The following is a 23,917-nucleotide window of genomic DNA, read 5'->3' as shown; positions in this document are numbered from 1 at the left end:
ACTGTTTGCACTGCGACCGTTGCATACGGCCGTGCAGCTGCTGCCGCCAAATGTGGGATTTACACTGTGGCGAGGCGCAACCGCAATCGAAGTCGTCTCCACACCCACAAAGCACCACCCCCCACCGTTCTCACCCTGATCTTTAATTGTCCAGAGAAGTGTGCGTGTGGCCAAAACTTTGGGTGCCACGCACACACACACACATATGTACACGCTGCACTGGGAGAAAAGTAAAGCAAATAGAATCCCAAATTTATTCCAATTTGACTGCTTTGTTTTCCTTTGATAGGAGTCTTTTGGTATTTTTTTTGCACAGTGCCCTTTGCCTTTGTTTGATTTAGTCGTGGAGCGCAGCACTTCGAACTTTTGAGCATTGGCAAAATCGAGGTGGAGTTGCAGCTGGAGCAGATTCAAAGAAAACGATTCTCATGCGCCACTCCGCTCTTTGTCTCTGCCGCCTCTCACTTTGTTTGCTAATGAGCCAATTTAGTTGCATTGAACGAAATTGCATCGGGCGTGTGTGTGTCTGTCTGGGCCACGCACTTGAAACTTGGCCAATGCATTTTGCCCAGGCTGAGGCTGAGGCGCTTTGCTTTGAAATGTTAAGTGGATGCGGCTGGCCTTTGGAAAATGGATGTTCAGGCATTGCTTAAAATGGAATGGGCTTCATTGCAGCTGGATGGGATGGAAGTTAGGTGTTAGGTGATGAACTGGAATTGGAATTGGCACTGGAACAGGTACAATTTGGGCAGCCACATATCACATTGCAAATTGGTTAATCCTTGCAAAAGTTAGGGGCTTCAATAAGAGTTGAGATGGGTTAATTTATTGGTTAACAGCTAAATGTTTAGATGGAGTGATAGGAAGGAGCAGGAACAAGGAACAGTTTATGGGCTTTCCAGGCATCACGATAGCTTCACCTCAGTTAATGGAACTGCAGATATTTTTCGGATACCCAAAATTGTCCCCCTGAGTTACATCCTCGACAATCATGTGCAGATCATCTTTGAAGGCTTCCCATAAATACAATAAGTACACAGCCAAAAAAGCATATAGAGAGTAAAATATTAATGGCACAAAAATTGTTTTTATAATCTAATGTAAAATGTAAAAAATCATTCAAATTGCTGCCCAATAAAATTCCTAATGCCACCGTTCATGGCTTCTTATGTGTTATGTTCAGCAAATACTTGCGACAGGCGTCCAGTGTGTGACGCTTCAGAAAGTTCTCTTGATTGAAATACTTGCCACACTGGCCGCACTGATAGTCCCAGGTGTGATGGCCCTTGGTGCGCTGATGCGAGCGCAAATTGGAGCTGCAATTGCAAGTGTCACAGATTTCAACCTAAAAATGTTCTTGGTATATTTACCGATCGGCGAAAGACTTCTGGCACTTTGGCTCGGGGCAGGCGAACGGACGCTCGCCCGTGTGAGTGCGCTTGTGGGCCACCAGCATCCAGGAGTGATTGAAGATTTTGTCACAGTCGCTGCACTGGAACTGCTCTCCCTTCTGCTTGGTGCGACGCGTAATCTTGGTCGGCGGCGGTTCCGCAATGGCAGATGGCTTCTTTTGGAGCAGCTTGGATTGCTTGTCCTTGACCCAGACGCGCTTGTTGCCCTTGGTCACCCGGATGTAGCTTATTTTGGCACCGTTTCGCTTCTTGCCTGGGTCTCGGGTCTGGCACGGCTTCTCCATTTCCCAGATGGTGTGGCTGAACTCATCGTTCTCGCTCTCACACTCGCTCTCCGGCTGAATGTCCATCAACTGGCGCCCGTTCCGCTCCTCCAACTGGCGCCTCAACACGATGGGTAAATCGTCACTCTTCAGCCAGTCGTCGGTCTGCGTTCTGCTGCCGTAGTGGAAGGTAAGCTTCGATTTATTTGTCTTATCAGCAGTCGCTTTAGTGTTACTGTTTCCGGTATCGGGTTTCGGCACGGGTTCCATATTGGTTACATCATGGGAAATGGCTAGAAAATGGCGTAAGTAATTCGGCTTCAGTTGGGGCTGGTGGTCTCCGTCTCACCTTCATTGCCTTCGCGGAAGCGATTCTGATTTCTGATAAAGAATTTTGGCATTTTCGGAATAGCTCACAGCTCAGAAAAACTTCACAACTGAATTTGTTTATTTCTATTTGATTTGAGTCTTTTTTCTAGACCTGCTATGATTTGGTGTCTTTTGAGCTCTTTGACTTTTTATGCCATGCAATCATAGAGCACTGCGATATATTTAATTGGACGATACGCCCCACTGGAAGTCAACCTATAATCTAATTATAACCTAAAACATAGCTCTTGATAAGCTCTTTGATCTCAGAGACCAGAATCAAATATTTTGTGTGCATAATATTATATTATATTATTATTATTATTATATTATTATATTATATCTCTGGAGACGATTCCGAAAAGGCCTTGACATACTTGGAATATCCAACTGGAACTCATCCCACTCTGTTGCTTTCTTGGTGTCCAATAACCACTGCAGTGGTACTCGCAGCTTCCTTGCTCTCGTTGATCATCCACGTTCACCAATGAAAGATAAGTTTCATTCTCATAGCTTGCTAGCAAATTCATAATATTATACATAGCTATAATATTAAGCATAGCTATTAATATATATACAGAATTAAAAATTCTGCTAGCCGAATATCACATGTAAAAAAAAGCTGCGTCTCTGGCAAAAAGGAGGGACGCAGTGTAAACACGCCAGTGTAAACAAGCAATTGGCGCTTTACAACACTACCGTAGCCAGTATCGATACTGCAGCGAGTAGCAAGTAAACAGAAATCGTGGCGACGACGTCATTGCCCAGTGACACGTGTTTGAGTTTCGCGAGAAAACGTAAAATATAACCAAAATGAATACCGATACAACTGTTGTGAGTTTTTTAACTGATTTGTGCGAATCAAATCCGGAAGTGCACAAATACATGTCTGATTTCGAAGCATCACTCGAGCAGAACTCCGATATTAACGCAGAAATGAGCCGTAAGCAAACCCTTTCCTTGCGTGCTAATAAATATTTAAATTATTTGAAATTCCCTTACATTATAGAGCATTATAACCCTTTGATAAGGCGCGCTGAGTCAGTAAGCGCCGCAAGGGCCGAGACACAATGTGCGGACAAGAAGAAAAGTGCCACGGACGTGCGCAATACTCTGATTAAATCTATGGTCTTCGCTTGCATGGGCTTCGATTATCTGCAAGCAAAGGTAGGTGCCAAATACAAATTATACAAATCAAGTTAAACAAAGCTGTGAGACTGCGGGCAGTTTTATAACACCCCCGGCTCGGTTTCGCTTGAAGCGTTGGACAGGCGAACACTTTACATCTTGTTTCAGTTTGTGTATGCATACGTACATATGTATGTACATATGTACCGTTCCATGCATGTCCATGCACGCTGAATTTATCTGCTCTCTATCGAGTACCATCCGTGTGTCAGTGGGCATGCGAACAACAACAAAGAAAGACGGGGCGCGGGGTTCATTGCTTGCTTGGTACGTTGATTCTCTTTTAGGCTATCGTTCGCTTCGGACCGCGACTCCGCTACCTGCTCGGCATAGTCTGCTGGAGCAAATGACGTGACGTCACAATGTGCTCTCTATCTATACTGCTCTAACACAAAAGAGCTGCGCATTGCGCTTAATTTTTGTCTCTATTCACCGCACGCTACTAAACGACGATCTTTAGTCTTTGCAAATTGTACTTAGACTTAGCTTTACATTTGCAGCTTATGATACCACAGGCAGAATCGAACGCAATGAACCCACCGGGCACATTGAGCCCTGCTCAGATATTGGAAACACTCGGGGTCTTACCCACCGAAAATAAGCCAAAAGAGAAGGGGGGAAACGATGTGGGAGACGAGCCAGCCCCTGGCGCCCAGACTGTTCAGGATCCCTCAACAGGCTGCGATCTGGAGGAGCCAGTGGACCATGAACATAAACATCAATGGGACATGGATACAAATCAATGAAGTTTTAGTTTGTCTGTTTGATACTTCTTTAAAAAACCGAACCCGACAGTGAAGCTTGAATTTAAGCAGCTGTACGATGTGCCATGTGGTCATAACATATTATTTTAATTTTTTAATGTAGCAGTTTAATCTTTTTTAAGAATCGGATCAGGAAAGAATCGAATTCTGTATGGTTTGCTTTTAATTAACATTTTGAATGTAAAGATTGAAGTTATAGCCCCTTCAACTAATGAAATAATAAAAGCATTTTGGAGGCTAAAATTACTTTATTTTATAGAGGCAAGTAAAAGGATGAATGAATTGTTTCCCATACTTATTATAGTCGGTTTCGATTCCTCTCCAAATTAAATTGTGTTCAAACGTCTGTAGCCTCACACTAAGTCTAGTCTGTTCCTAAAATGTTTACCTAATTATCCCTGCTATCAGATTGGTCGTATTATCGTACACTTTCCCATTATTGATACTCCATTTCGTATTTAAACCAATACGAGCACCCGGTCTGGTAGTCAGAATAGACAGCCACAGCGATCTTACGTGTTTTTGTTCGCTTGATGGCTAATAAAATTAAAATTCGCCCCTTTAAGGATTGGTGTACATTGACCCCTCCGGGGTGATTACTAGCGGCGAATCCATATCCAGTCATCTCGAAGTGCACAGACTTGAAGCTTAAAGGCATTTAAGGAGCGGAGCGGGCATTCAGTCATCGGTTTCATCGGGGCCACTCAAGACGAAACACTCAAACAATTTTCTTGTTAAAATTTTTGCACACGATATTCAGGAGAAGGCAGAGAGAGGAGTCGTGGTTACGAGGTTCGAGGCAGTAGCCAGGCAATATCCCAAGAACGAATGTGTTGAGCAATAAAATTAGTTGGCTGGGATGTGTGCCTGTGTTCGTGTCCGTGCCTGTGAGTGTGTGTGTGTGTGTGTGTTTGCTTGAGCAGGACATGCAAAGACGTTTTGCAATTTGCCTGTAATCCTGTGACCCACACCCTGCCATGGTGCCGTCCTCCCAGGACTCGCTTTAAGCATTCAGATTCGGCTGTTCCGCTGCTTTGGATGCTGCTCGGCAGCAGCTCCTTTAGTAAGCACTTAAGTCCCAACTCTATTGTGGAGAAGTTTTCAATTGTTTGGCAGCTCTCCGTTTATTTATTTGCATTTTTTATTTGCCGTTTTTTGAGTGTGTTTTGTAATAAAAGCCGGAAAGAGAAAACATTTATGTACTCATCTCCACCCACACCCACACCCCACCGACAACGCCAACAGCAACGAGCAATTTCCAACAGCTTTATTGCATTTATTTGGCACTTTATTACCAGCCAGCTCGTTGTTCGGCTGTTAAATGGCCAAAAGGACCACAAAATATTGGCCGAGCAAATTACTTGGGTCATTTCGGAGTGCATCAATCTCCACGTCTACAGTGCGTCTCAAAACTTTCACCAAAAACTGCTGCAAGTTACAGTCTCAGCGATCGATCACACAGAGTGTGAAAATTGTCATAGAAAATGCTTTGGAATTAGTTTGAATTTATCAAGTTGATATTTGCATGGATTTAGTTTTTATATTTGACTCAAATATTAAATAAATATTAGTACATTTTCACAGGTGATCAATGGCACTTATAGCCGTATCTAAATATTTAATTTATCATTTAAAACTTGTGTATCCATTTATGAAACGCACTGCATCAATCAAAGAAAAAGAACATCGAAAAATGGCAGCAAGCAGAACAGATACAACAACTCAATGGGTACGGGTACCAACAAAAGCAAAAATGTGCCAGTTAAACATTAATTCATTTTGACAAAAGCAAAATTTTCTGTGCTTCGCATCTCCGTTTTCATAAGTACTACTCGTACTTCATATCTGTTTCTGGGCAGCTCATACAAATGACATTTTTCATAAACTTATATTTGCCATACCATAACACACACACTGAGGCACTCGTACTCGTTCATTTCTAATACATATGTGGATATGTGGGAGTGCGTGTGGGTGTGGCTGTATCTTTGTGTTCTGCTCTAACGACAAAATCGCATAAATGCTTTCGACTGCCAAACAAATGCCGACATAAAAGGAGCACTGCAATGCCATTGAAAAGAAGCTTGCCAGCTCTGTTTATTTTTGTGTATGTCAGTTGGACTATTAAAAATCTATTTCAAGTACTAAGGCACAGGCACATTCATGCATCGAAATTGCGTTTGGTTTCTCAAGCGGGGCGGGTCGGGGCGGATCCTGTCTGGTTTCGGGGGCTTTATGGCAGCCTGAAAAACATTTTATTGCAGGCTCTTGGGACAGCATCTACAGCCAGTAATATTCGCACTCGTGTCGTACTCCAAATTAAATATGCATGTACAAATGAGATTTCCGGCTCTTCTTTCTTTTTTTTTTTTTATTCTCAGGCAACTGTGCAATCGCCACAGCGAGGCGTGTCAACAATGGCACCCAAATGAGCTGCTGGCCACACGACAAATATAATTAGCTTGTGTCCGAACACTAGAGTTTATTAAGCTGAGACTTTTTTCGGACTTAAAAAAGTTAAAAAGAAAACGCTGAAATAAATATGGCATGCATACATGTACATAAATATCTGCAGTATTACTTAATAATTTTCTTGCGAGTAGTACTTAAAGGCTTTGGATTAAAGAGGAACTCTTCGTTTTTTTGTGTGTGTCTCTCTGACTGACTATCGTTGCTCCCTCGTGTCACAGCCCCTTCAAAGTCATCATCAGCCTAAGGATTGCAATCGTTTCTTTAAGTTCAAGTCAGGCCACGTACAATTGCCGTTCGGCGCAAGGTAATCCAAGCTGAAGCGAAGGATGTGCGCGTCCCAGAGGGAGGCCAATGCCTAAGATTGCATTCAAATTTCGTCATCAACATATAAATGAAGCAACGGAAGCTGTTGTCAATCCACCTGGATGCCGAAATCCGTATGCTTTGGTCGGAAAACGAGTCACGCTGTGGCCAATCAACATGGGCTAGATTTGGTCTCCTTTGTGTAAAGCACTCGCAAAAGGATTCGGATTCGTTCGACTGCAAAGACAATTCACAGTTTTCCCATTTAAAATGTAATTATTTTTGTTTTTGCCTGGCTAAGGATAAGGATCTCTGCATTTGCATATTGCATGCGCCTCGAATTTTTCTTTGAGGGAAAATATGTCATGAATAAATGCTGGACAGAGTTTACCATAAAGCATTGCTGTCATCATCTCGTATGCAACAAATCCTGAGCAAATAAAAATTCATAATTTAATCAAATAAACCAAGTTGCGACACACGGATAAAATTCCCAGCACCATGGCGCCTCGCCTTCAGGCTTTTGGCAATTAAATTTGAATGCCGCAAAGTGTGTCCGGCACAAAAAAAAAACACAGAGTGTCAAAGCCCGTTTTCCTTTTCCGGTTATTTACTGAAGAAAAACACAATTGTTTGCTGCATTTGCGGCCTAACCACACCGCCTCCCTTTTTCTAATCCAGGCTCTCGACCCCAGCTCGGGGCCGGAGCATAAACAAACTGCGACATAGGCAAATATAACTTTATTTTCCAGTGTTTTCTCGTATGCATGTGTGTGTGTGTGTGTTCTGGCGAAAATTTGATAATTTGTGCAAAAGTTTGCATTGCATTTGGTCGGGTCCAGGGCTACGTGTCGAGCATAAACAATTGCAAACGAGCAAACACATGGAAAGAAATTTGGATATGGTTCAGCACCAGGTCCTGACCTGTTGGCACTCTTCTCACTTTAATAATAATGTAATTCCCTGTGATTATATTGCAACAAAAAGGGCTGCTTAAAAAAAGAAATACCGGCAAACTCTTTCACCTGAACATAACCGAAAATAAAAGGCTTGTTAAAATTGGTTTGCAGCACACCGCATGCTTTTATGCAGAGACTTCCAAGTGGAGCGGACTGCAGCGGAATTTTGTTTAGTTGATAAATTCAATTTAAGCTGCAAACAAGCAAATTTGCCAACACGTATCTCCGTTATGGGTCTATTACTTGGACAGCAAAGCGGGCAGCACAGCGCAGCACAGCTCGGAGCAGGTCAGGTTGGGGAGGTGAGAGAGGCGAGAGAGCAGCAAATTTGTGCAACGAAATTGTGCCCATAAATAAAATATGGCATCCAACCATGTGGTGGACCGACCAGTGGAACACTCGCTATCTCTGTGGTCGGTACATGAAATGGCTTCGTTGGTTGGCTGGATGGCCTGAATGGCTGGTTGGATGGTTGGCTGGTTGGTTTGTTCGTAGATTTTTGCTAGCCATTGTCACATGACAAATGCTTGTTGCTGCTGCAATTGTTATTATTGTTGGCATTGTACTTTGGCTATTCAACGATCCATTTGTATGCTCTCCGTGTTTCCCCGACACCCGACGCCCAACCCGAGCCAACCCAAGGCGATAACTCATAGCTGGCACGTACCAAATTTATTTGTTCAAGTTTGTTTGCTTAGCCTCATTGAGCTCAGAGAGCAGCTGGCGGATCTGTGGCGAAGGGGGCTGGGACTGGGACTGTGTGGATGAGGTCGAAGGTTGCCAGCCATTGGCAATTGCATTAATCGTTTGATAATTTACACAGCAATAATAATGTTTACGAATGACAAATAAATATTTATTGAATTAACCAGAAAAAGTGGCCCACAAGAAGTTCTTATCGCACGTGGGAATTTATGTTTTACAAGCAATTAAAAAATTGAAAATTCATCGTTTCCACCCGGAGATTAAATTAATGGACGCATTGATTTATTTATTTAAACTTATTTACTTTATATACATATACATACACATACATACATATGTAAGCTAAAGTTTAATTGTTTATGGTTAAGATTCGGCGAATGAAGAATGGTTTTTGGATAGTCTTTTATATCTTTCAATAGTAATGCTTGTATCGGTTGCGTGTTCATTATGATTCGTTAAATAATCCAAAAATTTAAATTAAAATAAAATAAAAAATAACTTAGAGCCACAATTTGCGGTAAGGTATTTAAAGGTGCTCAAGCACGGGCCATTCAAAGGCTAGTTTGTGAACATACATAAAAAATCATCCATGGAGTATTTTTTGTGTGTGTTTGTTTATTGCATTGCCCACAGTAAAGAAAATATGCGCTGCATATGCAAATTTAATTTGCACACACAACAACATGCTCGGACCAGCACATACTCCCACACACACATTCCCACACACACATCACATAATAATACAGCCCTGGTCATAGTCACAGCCGTAGCATACTTTTCAGCGCCGCAGGGCATGAAAAAATGGACTCTCGAACTCTGCGAACTCCACTCTTCGGCCCCCACCCCCCCTGTGAGTGTGCTTGTGTGGGAGTTGGTTATTTATATGAAAATAATCACACATGCAAATTAATAATTTCATTCCGGCTTTGCAGCCACAGAAAGAGAGAGAGAGAGGGAGAGAGACAGGATCAGAACCAGAACCCAGAACCCTGCCGAATGTGCCCGCGAACACGAAAAAAACACGTTGGTACCAAAATCAAAAATTTAGAACATAAATAAAATAATAAAGCGTGGGCCAAAGCCCCGGGTTCTTAGCCTAGTGGTACGGTGGTGCGGAGGGTAGAGGCAGATATAACAATAAATAGAATTTGTTTTGGCAAATCTGTTGCGCATTTGTTTTTGCTTATCGGTCCAAATAATTTATGGCCTGGCATAAAAATCCTCATTTCAGCGGGGCTTAGTGCATGGCTGGACCCCTAGACCGCTGGCGATTTATCAATTTGCCACTTTAAAGCTGGCTGCTGCCCGTGCTGCTGTGGCCTTGGTCGCACTGTAGTTTTAAATAGCAATAATAACTGGTAATTTACATGCCGCAAGTGTTAACAGGCCGCTGGCCATATCCAATTACGAAAACCAGTTTATGTTTTTTTTTTCTCCCATTGCTCTCGTATTGCAGGGATTTTTTTTGTGTGTTGTGTTTTTTTTTCCTCATGGTATTCGTGTTTTTTCATGGCCTCAAAGTACTTCATAAAATGCATTGGCATGCAAATTATGTTAAGCTCGTGAATTTATAATTTAATGAAGACACTTTGTTGCCATAATTGGCCCCCCTGGTGCAACGTTCTCCTCCTGCACACCCAATTCTCGCGTAATATTGTTCTTAATTAAATAAATGCGATCCGGCGATTGTGTTCATTGCGGTGATTGCATATTTTTTACATTATTCTCCGCTGTGTGTTGTCCTTTTGTTGTTGTTGTGTTGCCGAATGCATAATTGAATTTCACATTATTCGCTTTAAAAATATTCATATTCGTGGCTGCCAAAGACGCATCGAGACAGCCTGCAACCCACTTTGGTCTGTGCTCTCGCACTCCGCACAGGTTCAAGATTAAGCTGCATCCGATAACGGGGAGCGGCGGAAGAGCAGCCAGAGTCAAGGCTCGCTGAATGGAGCTCTTCTTCGCGCTTCGAGGAAGTGTTTATGCCGGGATTTTATCTTGGAATACCATAATCGATACTATAAAACTTTACCTTAAATTAGCAAAGGTTGCTCTAGTCAGTATCAAAAAGTGGGTGCTGCATATTTGAAGACTGCTAAAAGAGGCTTTTAATACAGGCTTGATGTATGATCCACCTGTTAAAGGAGACTCTGTTCTTCCAGATTTTAATTCAAATAACAAAGCAAAGTTGAAAACGACTAAAAGAAATCAAATATCAAATCAAAAATTGTTACAATAATGTTTCTTTTGTTTATTAAAGCTTGTCCCTGGCTCTTTTTCTTCCATGTTGATCCCTTAAAATTTTTGTGTAAACATTTAAATAATTGTATTAATATTCGTAGAATACTGCCCACTTCGCTTGACTATCTTCGCGTATTATTCGCCGCATAAACGATTTTTGGGCGGATATGCCGGTGATGTTCCATTCTTGCGTGTGTTTCAATTAACTTTTTGCCATGACTCCAAAGACGCAGAGTGCTATGAGAATGCAGCTGAGGCTCTTCGCCTTGTATGATAAGCAGCTTCTTTGCTTGTTTGAACATAAAAATGCGGCGCTTAACATAAATTACGCATCCTGTCAGGTGTGCCCCGTGCGTGCGTCTCCTGGTGTGTGTGTGTGTGTGTGTGTTGCAGGTGCACGGCAAGTTAATTGTTAAGTGTTTGCCGACTGGCAGTTTCTTGCAGTGTAGCTTCAGCTACGGGATTAGCAGGCAAACTTTGGCCATCGCTTTTTATGCTCCTCGAATCGGTAAGGTGGGGGATGGGGGATAAATGGAGAGTATCTCCACACAAAGTTGCTTTAGCGAGAGAAATTTCCGCAATTTATGTGGCAAAGCACATCGCAAAATACCAAAAAATAGATGGAGAGAGACAGAGAGAGAGCGAGAAGTAGAGTGTAAATTATAATTGCATATTTTCATATTTTACAATTGACGGGCGGGCGTCATCGTTGCGGCGGCGGCGGCTCCTTCAGTTTAATGAGAAATTAAATGTCCGCACTTTTTGTTATGCATTCAAATTCTGGAAAACTTTTGAATTTGAAAACTATTCGACAGACAAGCGAACAGGAAGCTGCGGCTCGCCTTTGTCTTTGAGCTGCAACCAAGGCTATGGCAAGAGATATTGCCACAGCTACAGTAGGTGCTTTAAGGCTATGGGACTCTCAGCTTTTTTTTCTTAAATATTAGAAATATATAATATAATAATAGAAACAAAAATTAACTGTTGCATTTAAGCTGATTGGCACATGGCCAGTAGGTCGCAAAAGTTTACTGAAAAAAAAATGCAGTAAAAACGCCTGCAGGCCTGCCTGAATGAGTATGGAATCCAGCCAACTGCATTATTTGTGCATGGTATAACATAGAATATTACATATAATTAGCTTGCAATTGAATAATTCGATTCAAATAAATTGAATTGGTTCTTAAATTTGAATTAAAAACATCTAAGAATTTTAATTATTTAGCCCCTCAAAAGCTACCAGAATAGTTCCAATTACACTACCCCGCCCGGCCGGAGGGGGGGGGGGGGGGGGGGCGGGGGGGGGGGTGGATGGGGGGCCGGGGGGCGGGGGCACGCGGGCCCGGTATTAACTTAAATTGAATGAAGTTCGTGCATCCCACCGGAGCTACCTTGATTTGACTCTGCAGCAGTATTTTGCGCCACTTGAGCACCTCAGCCAGCTGGGATGACGTGACCATTGCCGAAATTCGCTTTGCCCAGAGCAGAGTGGCAATGGCAAAAACTTTCCAGTCACCTCAATGCACACACACATTTTTATAAGCATCCAATTGGGTGAGGGGAGAGACAGTCAAAGAATGGCATGGAAAAACTAAGGATGCCATGCCATACGCCCGAGGGCCACTGAAACGGCTGTTGCTCGATAACAAGCCTGAGACGACCCCCTGGACTCTGGACTCTCTCTCTCTCTCTGCCTTGTGCCCAGGTCCCTGGCTGAGCTCCTTTTGCTGTTGAAATTAGTTCACACTTGAAACCATTTTCATGAAATTAGTTTTTCTTTCCTTCGCTCTGTGGCAGCAGGCATGGCTTTGGCTTTGTCAAGGCACAAATCTCAATTGGCCCAAGAGAAAAACTTGAACAAGTCGCCATCCAAACGAAGGCAGATAAATTTAAAAACTGGAGAGTTAATTCAAATACAATTCGCATGCCGATTAATATTTTATGATTTTAAGCACGATTTTCAATTTCAGTTTGGGGTCCGTCCAGGATCCAGGATCAGCGAAAGCTTTCTTTATTTTTTTCTTTTTTCGCTTTTTCTTTTACTTTTCCTTTCAGTGGCGGCTGCTCGCATTTTCTATTTTCTTTGGCTGGCTGTGGTCGGGCCCATGCCTGCGGCTAGCAGACATGAATTTGAATTTTAATTTTGCAACACATCTTCCCCTGCCTCTCCGCGTCTTTGGAAACGAAAAGAAAACTATTGCCGCATTATCAAGGTTGAGGCCAAAGCCCAGGCAGTGAAAGGATTTCCCACAAGTAAATATTATTTCAGAGGATTGCAAACGAGAGAGTGTGTGTGCCCTTTTGTCTGGCTGCTTGAGTCGAGGGCCTGGTCCTCAAATTACATTTTGAATAATTCAATTTTTTGGACAATTGTCGCATCATTAACTGAAGTAGCTGCGGCCTGCACCCCCGCCCGACCCCTTATCAAACCTTACCCCAGCCGCGTTAAGAGTCATGTTTAACACGGCCAGCCCCTCTGTCTCTGTTCCCGGCCATTGTCTTTGGCAGCCGTGCTTCTGGCATAAGTTGGGGGAGGTGGATTAATTTCCCATTTGGCAGCCACTAATCCTGTAAAAATTCCGTCTGCTCGGCGTCTAGCTCCGAAGCACAGCTCTGAAACTTTCCCAGCCAGCGAATTTGTTGGCAATTGTTAAATGGAATTGAATTTATAAGCGGCGCATAATTAAAATTAGGCAGCCCCGCTGCTAAAGATGAAAGTTTCGCAAGTGTTGCACTTTCGCGGCATCCCTTGGCCTTCCTCGTGGAAATTCGCTATTGAGTGGCTTGTAAGTTTTCTGGCCGGATGTGTCCTGTCTCTTGTTTCATGGCGGGCTCTAAGCTGTGCTAAGTCGGGATTAACGAGGCATGAGGCAGCAACAGAAGGCTCCCCTTAAGAAGATCTTGAAATTTAAGTTTTCATTAGGGTTGAGCTCTTCAACTGATTGATATTGGTGTAAGATAATTTCCCACGTGTTTTTAAACCACTGAGAATTAAGATTTTAATTTTATTGACTTGTGCCAATAATCCAACAAAACAATTTAAAGGGGGAGGACTATGGGATTCGTTTCTATCTTTTATTTGGCTATCAGGAAATGGAGCATTTTCCCCCCCAGTTGTGTGACTTTTTGTCGAGGGTGCGCACCCCAATTGGCCTTCACTGAGCAATTTGCTTGGCTTACACAGCCCTTGAAATTCACAATGTGGATCGTCTCACTGCCAAATTGCCAAATAGGGGTGCAGCAACAGTTTGTTCCCCCAGTTTTAGCCATTTGCGCTCTTGTTGGCAGTTCCACTCTGGTTTTTGTTGCCATTTTCAGTAACCCCAGCAGACAGAAAAGTTATTCAAAAGTGATTTAAGTGAAAGTTGATATGTGTACACATGTAATGTTTATGTAAATAAAAAGATTGCCATTAAACAAGTGGGAATTTCTTATGGCACTAAAGATTATTATATATTATTATATTTATATATTATTATATTATATATTATTATATTATATATTATTATATTATATATTATTATATTATATATTATTATATTATATATTATTATATTATATATTATTAGTCTTTTAAGTAGATGCCCATTGTTTTACTAATATTTGGTTATGTTTTGAACAAATTTTAATATTATTTAAATGCGATATTAATTCAAATTTTTGGACGGACATCCGTTGTTGTGACAGCAGCGAATCGTTTCCCATTGCCGAAGAACTTTCCAGTAAATGTAACCATGTTTTGGCCATGACGAAATTTTCTAATTCCCAGAACGCATAAACTAATTTAGCAGAAATGTTTTTGCTTACAAATGGTCTCCACATCCGCATCCGAGCAGCCACACGCAAGCCTTTCATCAACTCATCAGAGGACAACTCCATCTCGAACTTGGCTGGGCCCCAGCATACTTGGCAGCGTGAAAAACAAGATATTTCTGTTTACAGTGGAGAGCTAGGAGCAGCTACTAGCTCGCAGGACCTAAGAGCTGCTGCCACATGCGAGGATTCGGGAGGCTTCCTTCCGCCAGGAACTTGCACTCGCATTAAAGGCGGCGACAAGCAAATGAGTCGCCCGACGCTGTCGAAGCTGAATGTCGAGGCTGATGCGGATGAGATGTGAGATGCAGCTACTTGATGAAAATGTCAAATGGTTTGTGTCGCTTTATGGGAATTGTTGTTTGTTGTTCGGGGATTTTGTTTTAGTTTTGGCTGTGGCTGCTGCCTGTTTAGCAGATAAGCAGCATTCGCTTCGGAAAGAATATTGCAGAGGGAAGCTCGGACCCAACGCATACGCTAAACTTGTAAAACTTTAGCTAAATTTAAACGTTACATTAAAGCAAAAAAAAATATGCACCCGAAGGGAAAGGTTAAACTCAGTTGCAATTATTATCTCAGAGTTATATCTCTAGAAGGGAGCAACAGCACGCCCCATTAATCCAGACTTAGGAGAGCTGAGAACGGCAGCCTTGAGCGGTAGTCAGCACAATGCCCATCCGGCCAGAGGACCAAACTTACAAGCCCCTCAAAAGAATATTTCGGCAAAGGCCACAGAAGTCTGCGGAAGTGCAACACTTGCAAAACTTTAATCTGCAGCAACGGCTGCTTAATTTTAATTATGCGCCGCTTATAAATTCAATTCCATTTAACAATTGCCAAAACAAATTCGCAGGTTGCAGAAAGTTTTTCAACAAAATCCTAAGTTGTGAGACCTAGACGGCAAGTAGACGGAATTTGTGCAGGATTAGTGGATTGCTAGGAAATTAATGTATTCGAAATATAAATATGTATAATCAGAGGATTGACTAGCATTAAGTGCAACAAAATTCTAGGAAGATTTGTTTCTTTAGTCAGAACAATTGTCATTGAATTGGTATTGCTATGTATGAAATGGTATAATATTAATATTCACCAAGCTTATGGTCATAATATAGGTTTGTGGAAAATTGTATAATAATAATTAATAATATTTGTCTTGTAGATTTCAAATCGGTTCATTCAGTTTTTTTTCTTTACGTTTATTAAGTTCCGTATGAGTCAACAGTCTCTTTCTTTTCTGTAGATCTCAATCTCTTGTGTTGTTTAACAGCAACAACAACAACCAGTCCAGTGCACCCTTGAACTTTTGGTACCAGAGAAAAGGAAAAAAAAAACCAGCAACTTCCATCATCAGTCCTCGTTCTGAGCGAATTGCTGCTTATCTGCTCAGCTAAACAGGCAGCAGGCAGAGGCAGCGGCAGCCCAACACAAAACCAAAACTAGAACTAAAACCCGGAACAACAAACAACAATTCCCATAAAGAGACACAAACCATTTGGCATTTTCATCAAGGAGGCACTCACTCACTCACTCACATCCACATCTCAGCATCCCAACATCTCAACATCTCCTTTCTCGTCAGCTTCGACATCGTCGGGCGACTCATTTGCTTGTCGCCGCCTGTAATGCGAGTGCAAGGAATGCCTTGCCTTGCCTTGCCTCTGAATCCTGGCTTCTGGTAGCTGCTCCTAGCTCTCAGCTGTAAACAGAAATATCTTGTTTTTCACGCTGCCAAGTATGCTGGGGCCCAGCCAAGTTCGAGATGGTGTTGTCCTCTGATGAGTTGATGAAAGGCTTGCGTGTGGCTGCTCGGATGTGGATGTGGAGACCATTTGTAAGCAAAAACATTTCTGCTAAATTAGTTTATGCGTTCTGGGAATTGGAAAATTTCCTAATGAGAACATGGCTACATTTACTGGAAAGTTCTCTGAGAGAAACAGAGAGAGCGAGAGAGAGAGTGGTAGGGGAAAAGTGCTGCATTTCTGCCACATCCATGTCACTGGATAAGCAATTTAAAATGCTATTAAAATCGCATTTAATTAAGATTAAAATTTATGCCACCCAAAAAAGAGCAGAACAATCGAAATAAATGGGTTGATGGCGTTTGTGGCGGTGGATAAGGTGGGTGGAGCGGTGCACATAACCAGGAGAAATAAGAGCAAACAGCAAATGCAAATGCAAAAAAAAAAAACAAAGATCGAAACCAAAGAGCAGGAGATTTAAATGCATTTTGTTGCAGGAATATTTTTTTGTAAACTTTACGGATTCGTTTCGGATTCGGTTCGGGTGCCCGGCTTCTGCTGCTGCTCCGCCCCCTTCCTGCCCTGCGTCGCGTCGCGTTTCGGTTACGAAAGGCAGATCACGAGGCCAGACGAGCAACATTGTATGCGGGCCGAGGGCTGGTGGGGCGTAAAGGGGGCCGTGCAGCGGCCGACGAATGAAAATGACGAACCTTCCCACCATGCCACCCACCCAACCCCAGCCCCCACGCCCACCCACCATATGTATCGGGCGTTGTAGGCGACATGGATGAACGTCGTTGGTTGGCTGCCATGGCCAATGGAGCCTATGTAAACGACGCACGCACGCACGCACACTCGGTCGTCTCTCTGCCAGTGTTTGTGTTTGTGTGTGTTTGTGTCTGTGTCTGTGTGTATGTAGGTGACATGTACTACAACAAGCGTCATGGCAATGGCCAGAAAGGCAGCGGAGTAAATGCAAAATCTGTAGGGAGCCCACACCACTACCACCACCACTGCCAACGCCAGAGCCAGAACCAACATCCTAAACGAGCAGGGGAAACGCTTACGCTGCAACATGTTGCAAGGGGAGGAGTCCGTCCAGGCGAATAGTTTGCCTGCCTGCCTGCGTTTCGGCTCCATTTTAGCTTCGAATTTATTTTCATTTGATTTCTAACGATATCCTTAAATATATGTATCTAAATATTTGTTTGTCATTAGTATAACTACGAAATCGTATACATAGAAATTTAATTAATATTATGGGGCATGAAAGAAGTGGCATTAAAGAAATATCATAAATATTAAATCCTGCCAAATATCTACCTAAAATGTGTACTGTACTGTATAACTATAGGTTAAACTATCCAGTACGAAAGAAGTCATACAATTTGTATGAATAATAAATTAAAGACTGAAAGGAAAGCTGTTCAACAATTTTCTTCTTGCTGGAAAAAGCTAAATAATAATATTAATCAAAGAATTCCTGCATTTTTCATGGTAGTTTAAAATGTGGTAAATATTATTTTATTTGTTTTAAAAACGGATTATTCCATCGCATATTAAAATGCTGTAAGCATTGGATTAATTTCAAAAGTAACCGAATAAAAAAAATCTGACAATTTTTAAAATGCCATATCAATCAGCAGATGAAACTAGTCGTAACAAATTCTCTATTTTTTAGTTAAAAGTTTTAAGCTAACTATAAATTAAATTTAATTAATTGAATTAATTTGAGCGCTTAAGCTTTCCAATTAGTTAATTGACTGTTTCTATCACTTCCATCGCTACTAAGTTCAAAATGGATACAAATAAAGAATTGTATTTTGCTTATAAGCCAAGCTATTTCTTTGCCGAAAAGGATTAGCCTGGAGAGTAGTACACAAGCAACGTTGTAAGCAGTGGAGTATTAAGACTAAAGTAAAATTTAAGATGATTCTCCAATTATACTCATCGTTTTGTGTGTTTCAATTTCACTCAAGAGAAGTTATTGAAATTATAGAAAAGGATTTATTTTTTACCCAAAACTTCGGGTAGAATTTTACAATTTTTGTTTATCCTGCACAGGAACGGTTAAATCTTGGTAAAATTATAATAACCTCTAAAATGTCATATAAATGTCATAGAAATGCCATAGAAATGTCATATTAAAATGGAATTAGTCTTTATAGCAAATGTACCAAATGCAGCGCAAGCTGACTGGCTGTATCTGAATCCTTAATGAATTAATAATATTTGGATTGCTCTGCCTGACCTATGCCAATGCAATTTGCAGTCGAAGGCCCCCAAGTGTATGCTACATGTGATGGCAGTTAAATCAATTAAAACGAACATGCGAAAATCGCACTTTTCATTCGTTAAACCAGAAAAACCGAGCTCCGATAACCCCCAAAAACCAATCTGCCATATAGAGCGACATGCACACACATAGGCGTAAATAAATCCCCCAACAATTCTCGTAGGTGGAGCACCGACTTATGTAATAGTTTATTTTTTGTTTTTTGTACAATTTTTGTTTTTTTTTTTTCGTTGGTGCTTTCGATTTGCTTCTTTTTTGGGGTACGTGCCACAGAAGGGGTAATGCTAGAGCGGGATAGCTGCAGGCTCGAACATGTTCGATTGCTGGCGGGGGCAGGGCGCCAAAAAAGTTAACTGTGGCCGAGTTTGTGCTGTAAACAGTTCTCCGTCTTTACAGAGCCCGAGAGAGGGACAGACCGATGAGAGAGCGCGCGCTGAAATGCCGGCCACGTGACATTGTTGCATTTCCTGTCCATCATGCGTATGTGTGTGTGTGTGCGTGCCTAAGTGTATCTGTGTGCCTGATAAGCCACCAACGAAGCTATTAATCAAAACAGAATCAAAAAATCTGCGCCTCTGTGTGCGTGTGAGAGAAACACGTGCCGGCATAGTTAACAGCGCTATCTTAACAGCGCTCTGTTAAGATGGTCCGTTGGCAACAAGCAGGATAGAAAATTTTCCACTGCTTGGATGTGCTTGGCTCCTAACGGCCTTTGGCTGCTTTGATTCTAATAATAGATATCATTATCCCCTGAGGATGGCTGTCTATTCAAGGGGATTTACGAGTAGGGTTGATGGGATAACCATTATGCAATTAGTGGCTGCTCATTGGGAATTAAAGATTAAAAATCTTGCTTGGCTGAGGCAATTGGCTATTGACGATTGACGATTTTGATTTGCATTTTGTGGTTGAAGATGGATTGCAGATGGATTATTTCTTCCTTTCATATTAAATGATTTCCCCTCAGACTGGCCACTCCAATGCTCCTCCATCAAATTAAGTCAATTGAAAATGTCTCAAATGTATTCCGGCTTTAGTGCTCGGCTTGTTTGCCCAACACTTGGCACGCACACGCGGACCCGCATCTAGGTATATGAAAGTGTCCTTGTACTTTTACATAATAAATCAAAGGCAAACGAAAGAAAACGAAAGGAAAGGAAGCGGAAGCGAAGCCAGCCGCGGAAGTGCAGCTGCACTCTAACATAGCTCTGTCCGCGGCGCCCCAACTGATAAGAGCCGGCAAACCACACAGCTGTTCGCTAACATCCACAGCGAGAGAGAGCGAGAACGCCGGAGAGAGCACCCGACGATGGAGAGAAAGGCCGAGCAAAGGTCTCTCCACTGTAAGCTGCAACTGTAAAGCACCTTGTAGTTGACTGGGACTAAGCCAATTGCACAATGTGGGCCGACGTCGACGTCGTTGTCGTTGTCCTGTCGGTGTTGCTTTCGTGGCCACGGCTGTTGCGTGGGTTGCAACACGAGGGACGCAACGACGCCTGCAACTACAACTACATGCTACACAACCCTTCGCCTGCCACTAGCTTCGTGCCCGAGCGCCCATTATACATATCCCTGTATACATGTACATGCATATGCATGTGCATGTGCCGCGTTTATGTGTTGAACAAGTGGTGCTGCTGCTGCTGCTGCTGTCGCCGCGTCTGCGGCTACTGGCAGTGCTGCGCTTTCTTGCCATGGCAGAGTCGTTGCAACAATCGCAGCCTGCACATCCACCAGCATTCAGTTGTACGCGGGTGCTCCTTCAGTAAGGACGCACAGCACTCCCTTCAGACCCAAGCCAGACGACGTCACTTCAGCAGTGTAGTGTAAAACGAACTTGTAACTTGAACCAGCTTGAATCACTCAGAAGTGGCACCTGCGATAAGGCTAGGCCTGAACAGAGCCGCAGAGCCAAAAGAGACCGCATCCTGGCCATGTCCTGTCCTGCTGCACAGCTGGGCAGCAAAGCCGGCAAGCAGTGGACGCTGTAAGCAGTTTACAGCCAGCATTACATAAATGCTAAAGCTCTGCTAAGCGAGTGAGACGCAGATAAACTCGTTAAGATTCCGCCAGCGAATCACAGTAGCTAATTAGCCAGACCTTGCCACTTGGAACTTGCCACCATCCTAGCTTCAGTGAGTCGCGCTTGTGTGTATAAAGATACAGAGTCTGTATCAGTGTTTCTGGCGTTCGTTTTTGTTTCTCTTTTTTGTGTCGTGTGCAATTTGGTCTGTGAACATTACCAAGATACTGAAATACTGAGATACTGAGCTACTGTGCTACTAACTAAAGGCAAACTAATTCATATTAACTTGTTGTGTGCCCCAGTCTGTGCAGCCTCCCAGCCAGCCAGCCAGCCAGCCTCTGCAGCCTCAGAGTGCATTTTCATTAAAGTCAACAAGTTGCAGCCACATAACGTCAAATAAAAGCAGGTGAGTTTGCGTTTGTTGCCACAGCCACAGCAGGGCATGCTCGAGAGTTACTTGAAGTGTCTGTAATATCCTTTGCTATATGGTTAACAATTTTCCAGAAGTTTTCTGTAAAGTGCAGGGAGTAATAGTTTTATGTGAATGTGAAAAAATTCAATTACACTTTGCTGTTGGGTTTCTTATAGTTTCCACCGGAAATCTGTTAAATTCAGGTATTTTTTACATGAATTTAATATTTCCTGGATGATCTGCTTTAAGATCTTTTTTAAGATAAAAAATTGTGACAACGGTTTTGAAGAGAATTAATAATAATAATAATAATTATTACTAATATATTTTTTACATTCTTAAAAAAATGGATGATCGCATTTTTGTCAGCTATTATTAAAATTATATTTCGGAAATATATTTATTTCCCTGTTAAGGTCTACAGAAACCAAAAAAATTAACAGCCAGTAAAAAACATTTCCAAATAATCAAATATTTTTTTATAAGTTAATTGAAACAGAAATAATTTAACTTTGATAAGAAAATCAATTAAAATCTATTAACTTTTATTACTATAAGAAATTTAAAATGTATTTTCCAAAATATAAAACATTTAATTTGTTGCAAAGTGGAGACTCCAAATTAATAATTTAAAACCATAAAATATATAAAGTTTCTCAGACCAATTTGTAACCTTTTAAAAGTAAACTTAGAAGTGGGACAAGTGTGTGTTTTTTATGTGAACAGATTTAAAATGTCAAAGAATATAAAATTAAATTCAATAAACTATCAATTAAAATATTATTTAATGAAAGTCAGGTTCTTAAAACACTATATATTTTATAGTACAGTTTTAATTAACGAGCAGCTATATAATTTATAATATAATTTTAAATTTATTTGAATGCCAAGTAAAGCCCCTACATATATGTGTATGCGCAACTTACGCTCTAAACTAAAATGTGGTAAAACTTTAAACGACAACAAACAAAATCAAAGAACTGCAATATCAAGTTCTCTTTATATTTTCACATGAATTGTTGCTGCAGTGTAACAATCTTTTGTCCATGAGAGTGCCTGGGTGTGTGCACTTGAATTGTGTCCACAATTTAGTTGAATTACAAGAGGTTTAGGTGAGTAAGCAGAAAGGTATAAGTGCAAATCGAGTTATCTCTCTCAGGGGCATAGTTTGATATTGGATTTGCATTGGTTTATGGGCTCATGGAAATCAATATCGCCTGCGGGCGATTCTTACAAAATTTATGCAGAGGCCAGCAAAGAATGGAAACTATTTGAATTGGCCGCCCGCCCCATCCAATATAGACCGGACTTTGAGTTGTGCTCCGAATTTGAGTTGTGCCGAGTGGCATTGGCAATTTCATTAGGGCCGAAAGAAGAAACCAGTTGTAATTGCAATTAGTTTTATCGTAACTTGCAGTTAAATAATCAAAACATTTTCCCAAGCTTCCGGTTCTGTTGCCTCGCTGCTTCCCTTCGCTCCTCGCTCCTCTCCAAGCGCTTTGTAATGCAAAACTTTTTAATCCGACGCCTTGGTTTGTTTACACGAACTGCCACGCCTGCAATCCACAGCCTCCCGCCCTGCACCGCCCCCACGCAAGCAAGCAACAACAACAACAATGACACACAAAAAAAATACAAAAAAAAATTTGCATATTTACACAAGACAATTTACACACTCACCCAGGCCGATGGAATGGCAGTCTGTCTGACTGTCTGACTGAATGACTGACTGACGAAGGGCCCGGACTGCACGTCATCATGCGGCGGCGGATTTTGAGTTTCGAATGGTAGACTGGGTGGGTGGGTGAATGAGTGTTTGGGTACGGTACTCATACACCCACGTTGAGGTTATTCTGTAAATTATGTGTAAGCCGCTCTGCTGTTCGTGCAGTGCTGCTGTCTGATGAACAAGCAGACGAACCGTTACAAAAGTCCAACAAGTTAGCAGTCGACTCGTTCCCATTCTGTGGGTGTTTGTGTGTGTGTGTGTGTGTGTGTGTGGGTGTGTGGGGGGTGTTTGGGGGAAGGTGAAATATGACAAGGACAAGTGAAGTGAAGTGTCGAGAAGGAGTTACAATTGTGCGGCTGCTGGGCCTGAATTGGGGATATTGCCGCCTTGTGCTCCTACGGATGTGCATATGCCGTTATGCGTGAGTCTGTAACTGTCGGCAGGGTGCAAGAGCAAGGGGCAAGGGCAGGGAGCAGAGCATACGGAAGTAATTCGATTTCGTTGGCATGTTGATGATGGTCCTGGCCCCAGTGACAGTGTTGTATTATTATTCTCAACCATAACAGGTCCTGCTTCCGTGCCCCAGGCAATATGCATGACAGAGAAGGAACAGAGAGATGGAGAGAGAGAGAGGGAGAGAGAGAGATCGACAGGATGACAACATTTCGTGCACATTAAAAACAACTTAATATCTGTGTTGTGTATTTTATTGAGTTCTCTTCCGGTGCATCCTCCACAGAGCCCATTATGATGCACAACGATCCGTTCTGCCATCCCCAACCGTGCCCCTGGCCCCTGGTATCCTCATGGAAGTCAAAGTAATTTAATAATTTATTTACAACATGGAAATTAACAAACACAATCCGGTCCACAGGCGACACATTGTACAAATTATATAATTACACTATTTAGATAAAGGGGAGGGCAGGACAGAAGGAAATGGTAGAGGAAGCAGAGTGTACAGAGAGCGTTGGCCATGACTGTGCCTGGATTGGGGCTTTACAAATTTCATTTTCATGCACTCATACACGACAATTATACCATTTTATGTTTTTACATTTTATTGTCATTAACAGATTTTATATCCGCTCCGTGTGTGTGTGTGCATTGAGTTTTGTTTGCTTATGTGGTTTAGTTAAATTGGAAATTGTCATTCGCTCACTGCACATTAGATAAAAGCTTCTGCAAAATCACATAAATCCGCCACGCATATTTATTACAAA

The 23,917-nt window shown here is 42.0% G+C and overlaps 2 protein-coding genes across 2 annotated transcripts; one reads left to right on the top strand and one right to left on the bottom strand.

Moving 5' to 3' along the window:
• Positions 1–1,071: 1,071 nt before the first annotated feature.
• Positions 1,072–2,162, bottom strand: LOC111066918 (zinc finger protein 567). The gene is made up of 3 exons (XM_022355869.2): positions 2,025–2,162; positions 1,371–1,968; positions 1,072–1,316 (listed from the first exon to the last, which is right to left on the bottom strand). The coding sequence occupies exons 1-3, from the start codon at positions 2,074–2,076 to the stop codon at positions 1,157–1,159; spliced, it is 810 nt and encodes a 269-aa protein (XP_022211561.2). The 5' UTR covers positions 2,077–2,162; the 3' UTR covers positions 1,072–1,156.
• A 611-nt stretch (positions 2,163–2,773) lies between these two features.
• LOC111066934 lies at positions 2,774–4,226 on the top strand. Its single transcript, XM_022355893.2, has 3 exons — positions 2,774–2,987; positions 3,054–3,211; positions 3,733–4,226. Exons 1-3 carry the CDS (start codon positions 2,858–2,860, stop codon positions 3,976–3,978), a joined length of 534 nt encoding a protein of 177 aa, XP_022211585.2. The 5' UTR covers positions 2,774–2,857; the 3' UTR covers positions 3,979–4,226.
• Positions 4,227–23,917: the final 19,691 nt, after the last annotated feature.

Source organism: Drosophila obscura, unplaced genomic scaffold (assembly GCF_018151105.1).
Source record: "Drosophila obscura isolate BZ-5 IFL unplaced genomic scaffold, ASM1815110v1 contig_150, whole genome shotgun sequence".
In the NCBI taxonomy this organism is placed as follows: domain Eukaryota; kingdom Metazoa; phylum Arthropoda; class Insecta; order Diptera; family Drosophilidae; genus Drosophila; species Drosophila obscura.
This window is presented reverse-complemented; position numbering and strand designations above follow the sequence as displayed.

Coding starts and splice junctions, on each gene's coding strand:
- LOC111066918 (XM_022355869.2), bottom strand. CDS start 2,076: ATGCCAAAATTCTTTATCAGAAATCAGAATCGCTTCCGCGAAGGCAAT. Junction 1,969..2,024: donor CTTCCGCGAAGGCAATGAAG/GTGAGACGGAGA, acceptor GCCATTTTCTAG/CCATTTCCCATGATGTAACC. Junction 1,317..1,370: donor CAGAAGTCTTTCGCCGATCG/GTAAATATACCA, acceptor TTGCAATTGCAG/CTCCAATTTGCGCTCGCATC.
- LOC111066934 (XM_022355893.2), top strand. CDS start 2,858: ATGAATACCGATACAACTGTTGTGAGTTTTTTAACTGATTTGTGCGAA. Junction 2,988..3,053: donor TATTAACGCAGAAATGAGCC/GTAAGCAAACCC, acceptor CTTACATTATAG/AGCATTATAACCCTTTGATA. Junction 3,212..3,732: donor TCGATTATCTGCAAGCAAAG/GTAGGTGCCAAA, acceptor TTACATTTGCAG/CTTATGATACCACAGGCAGA.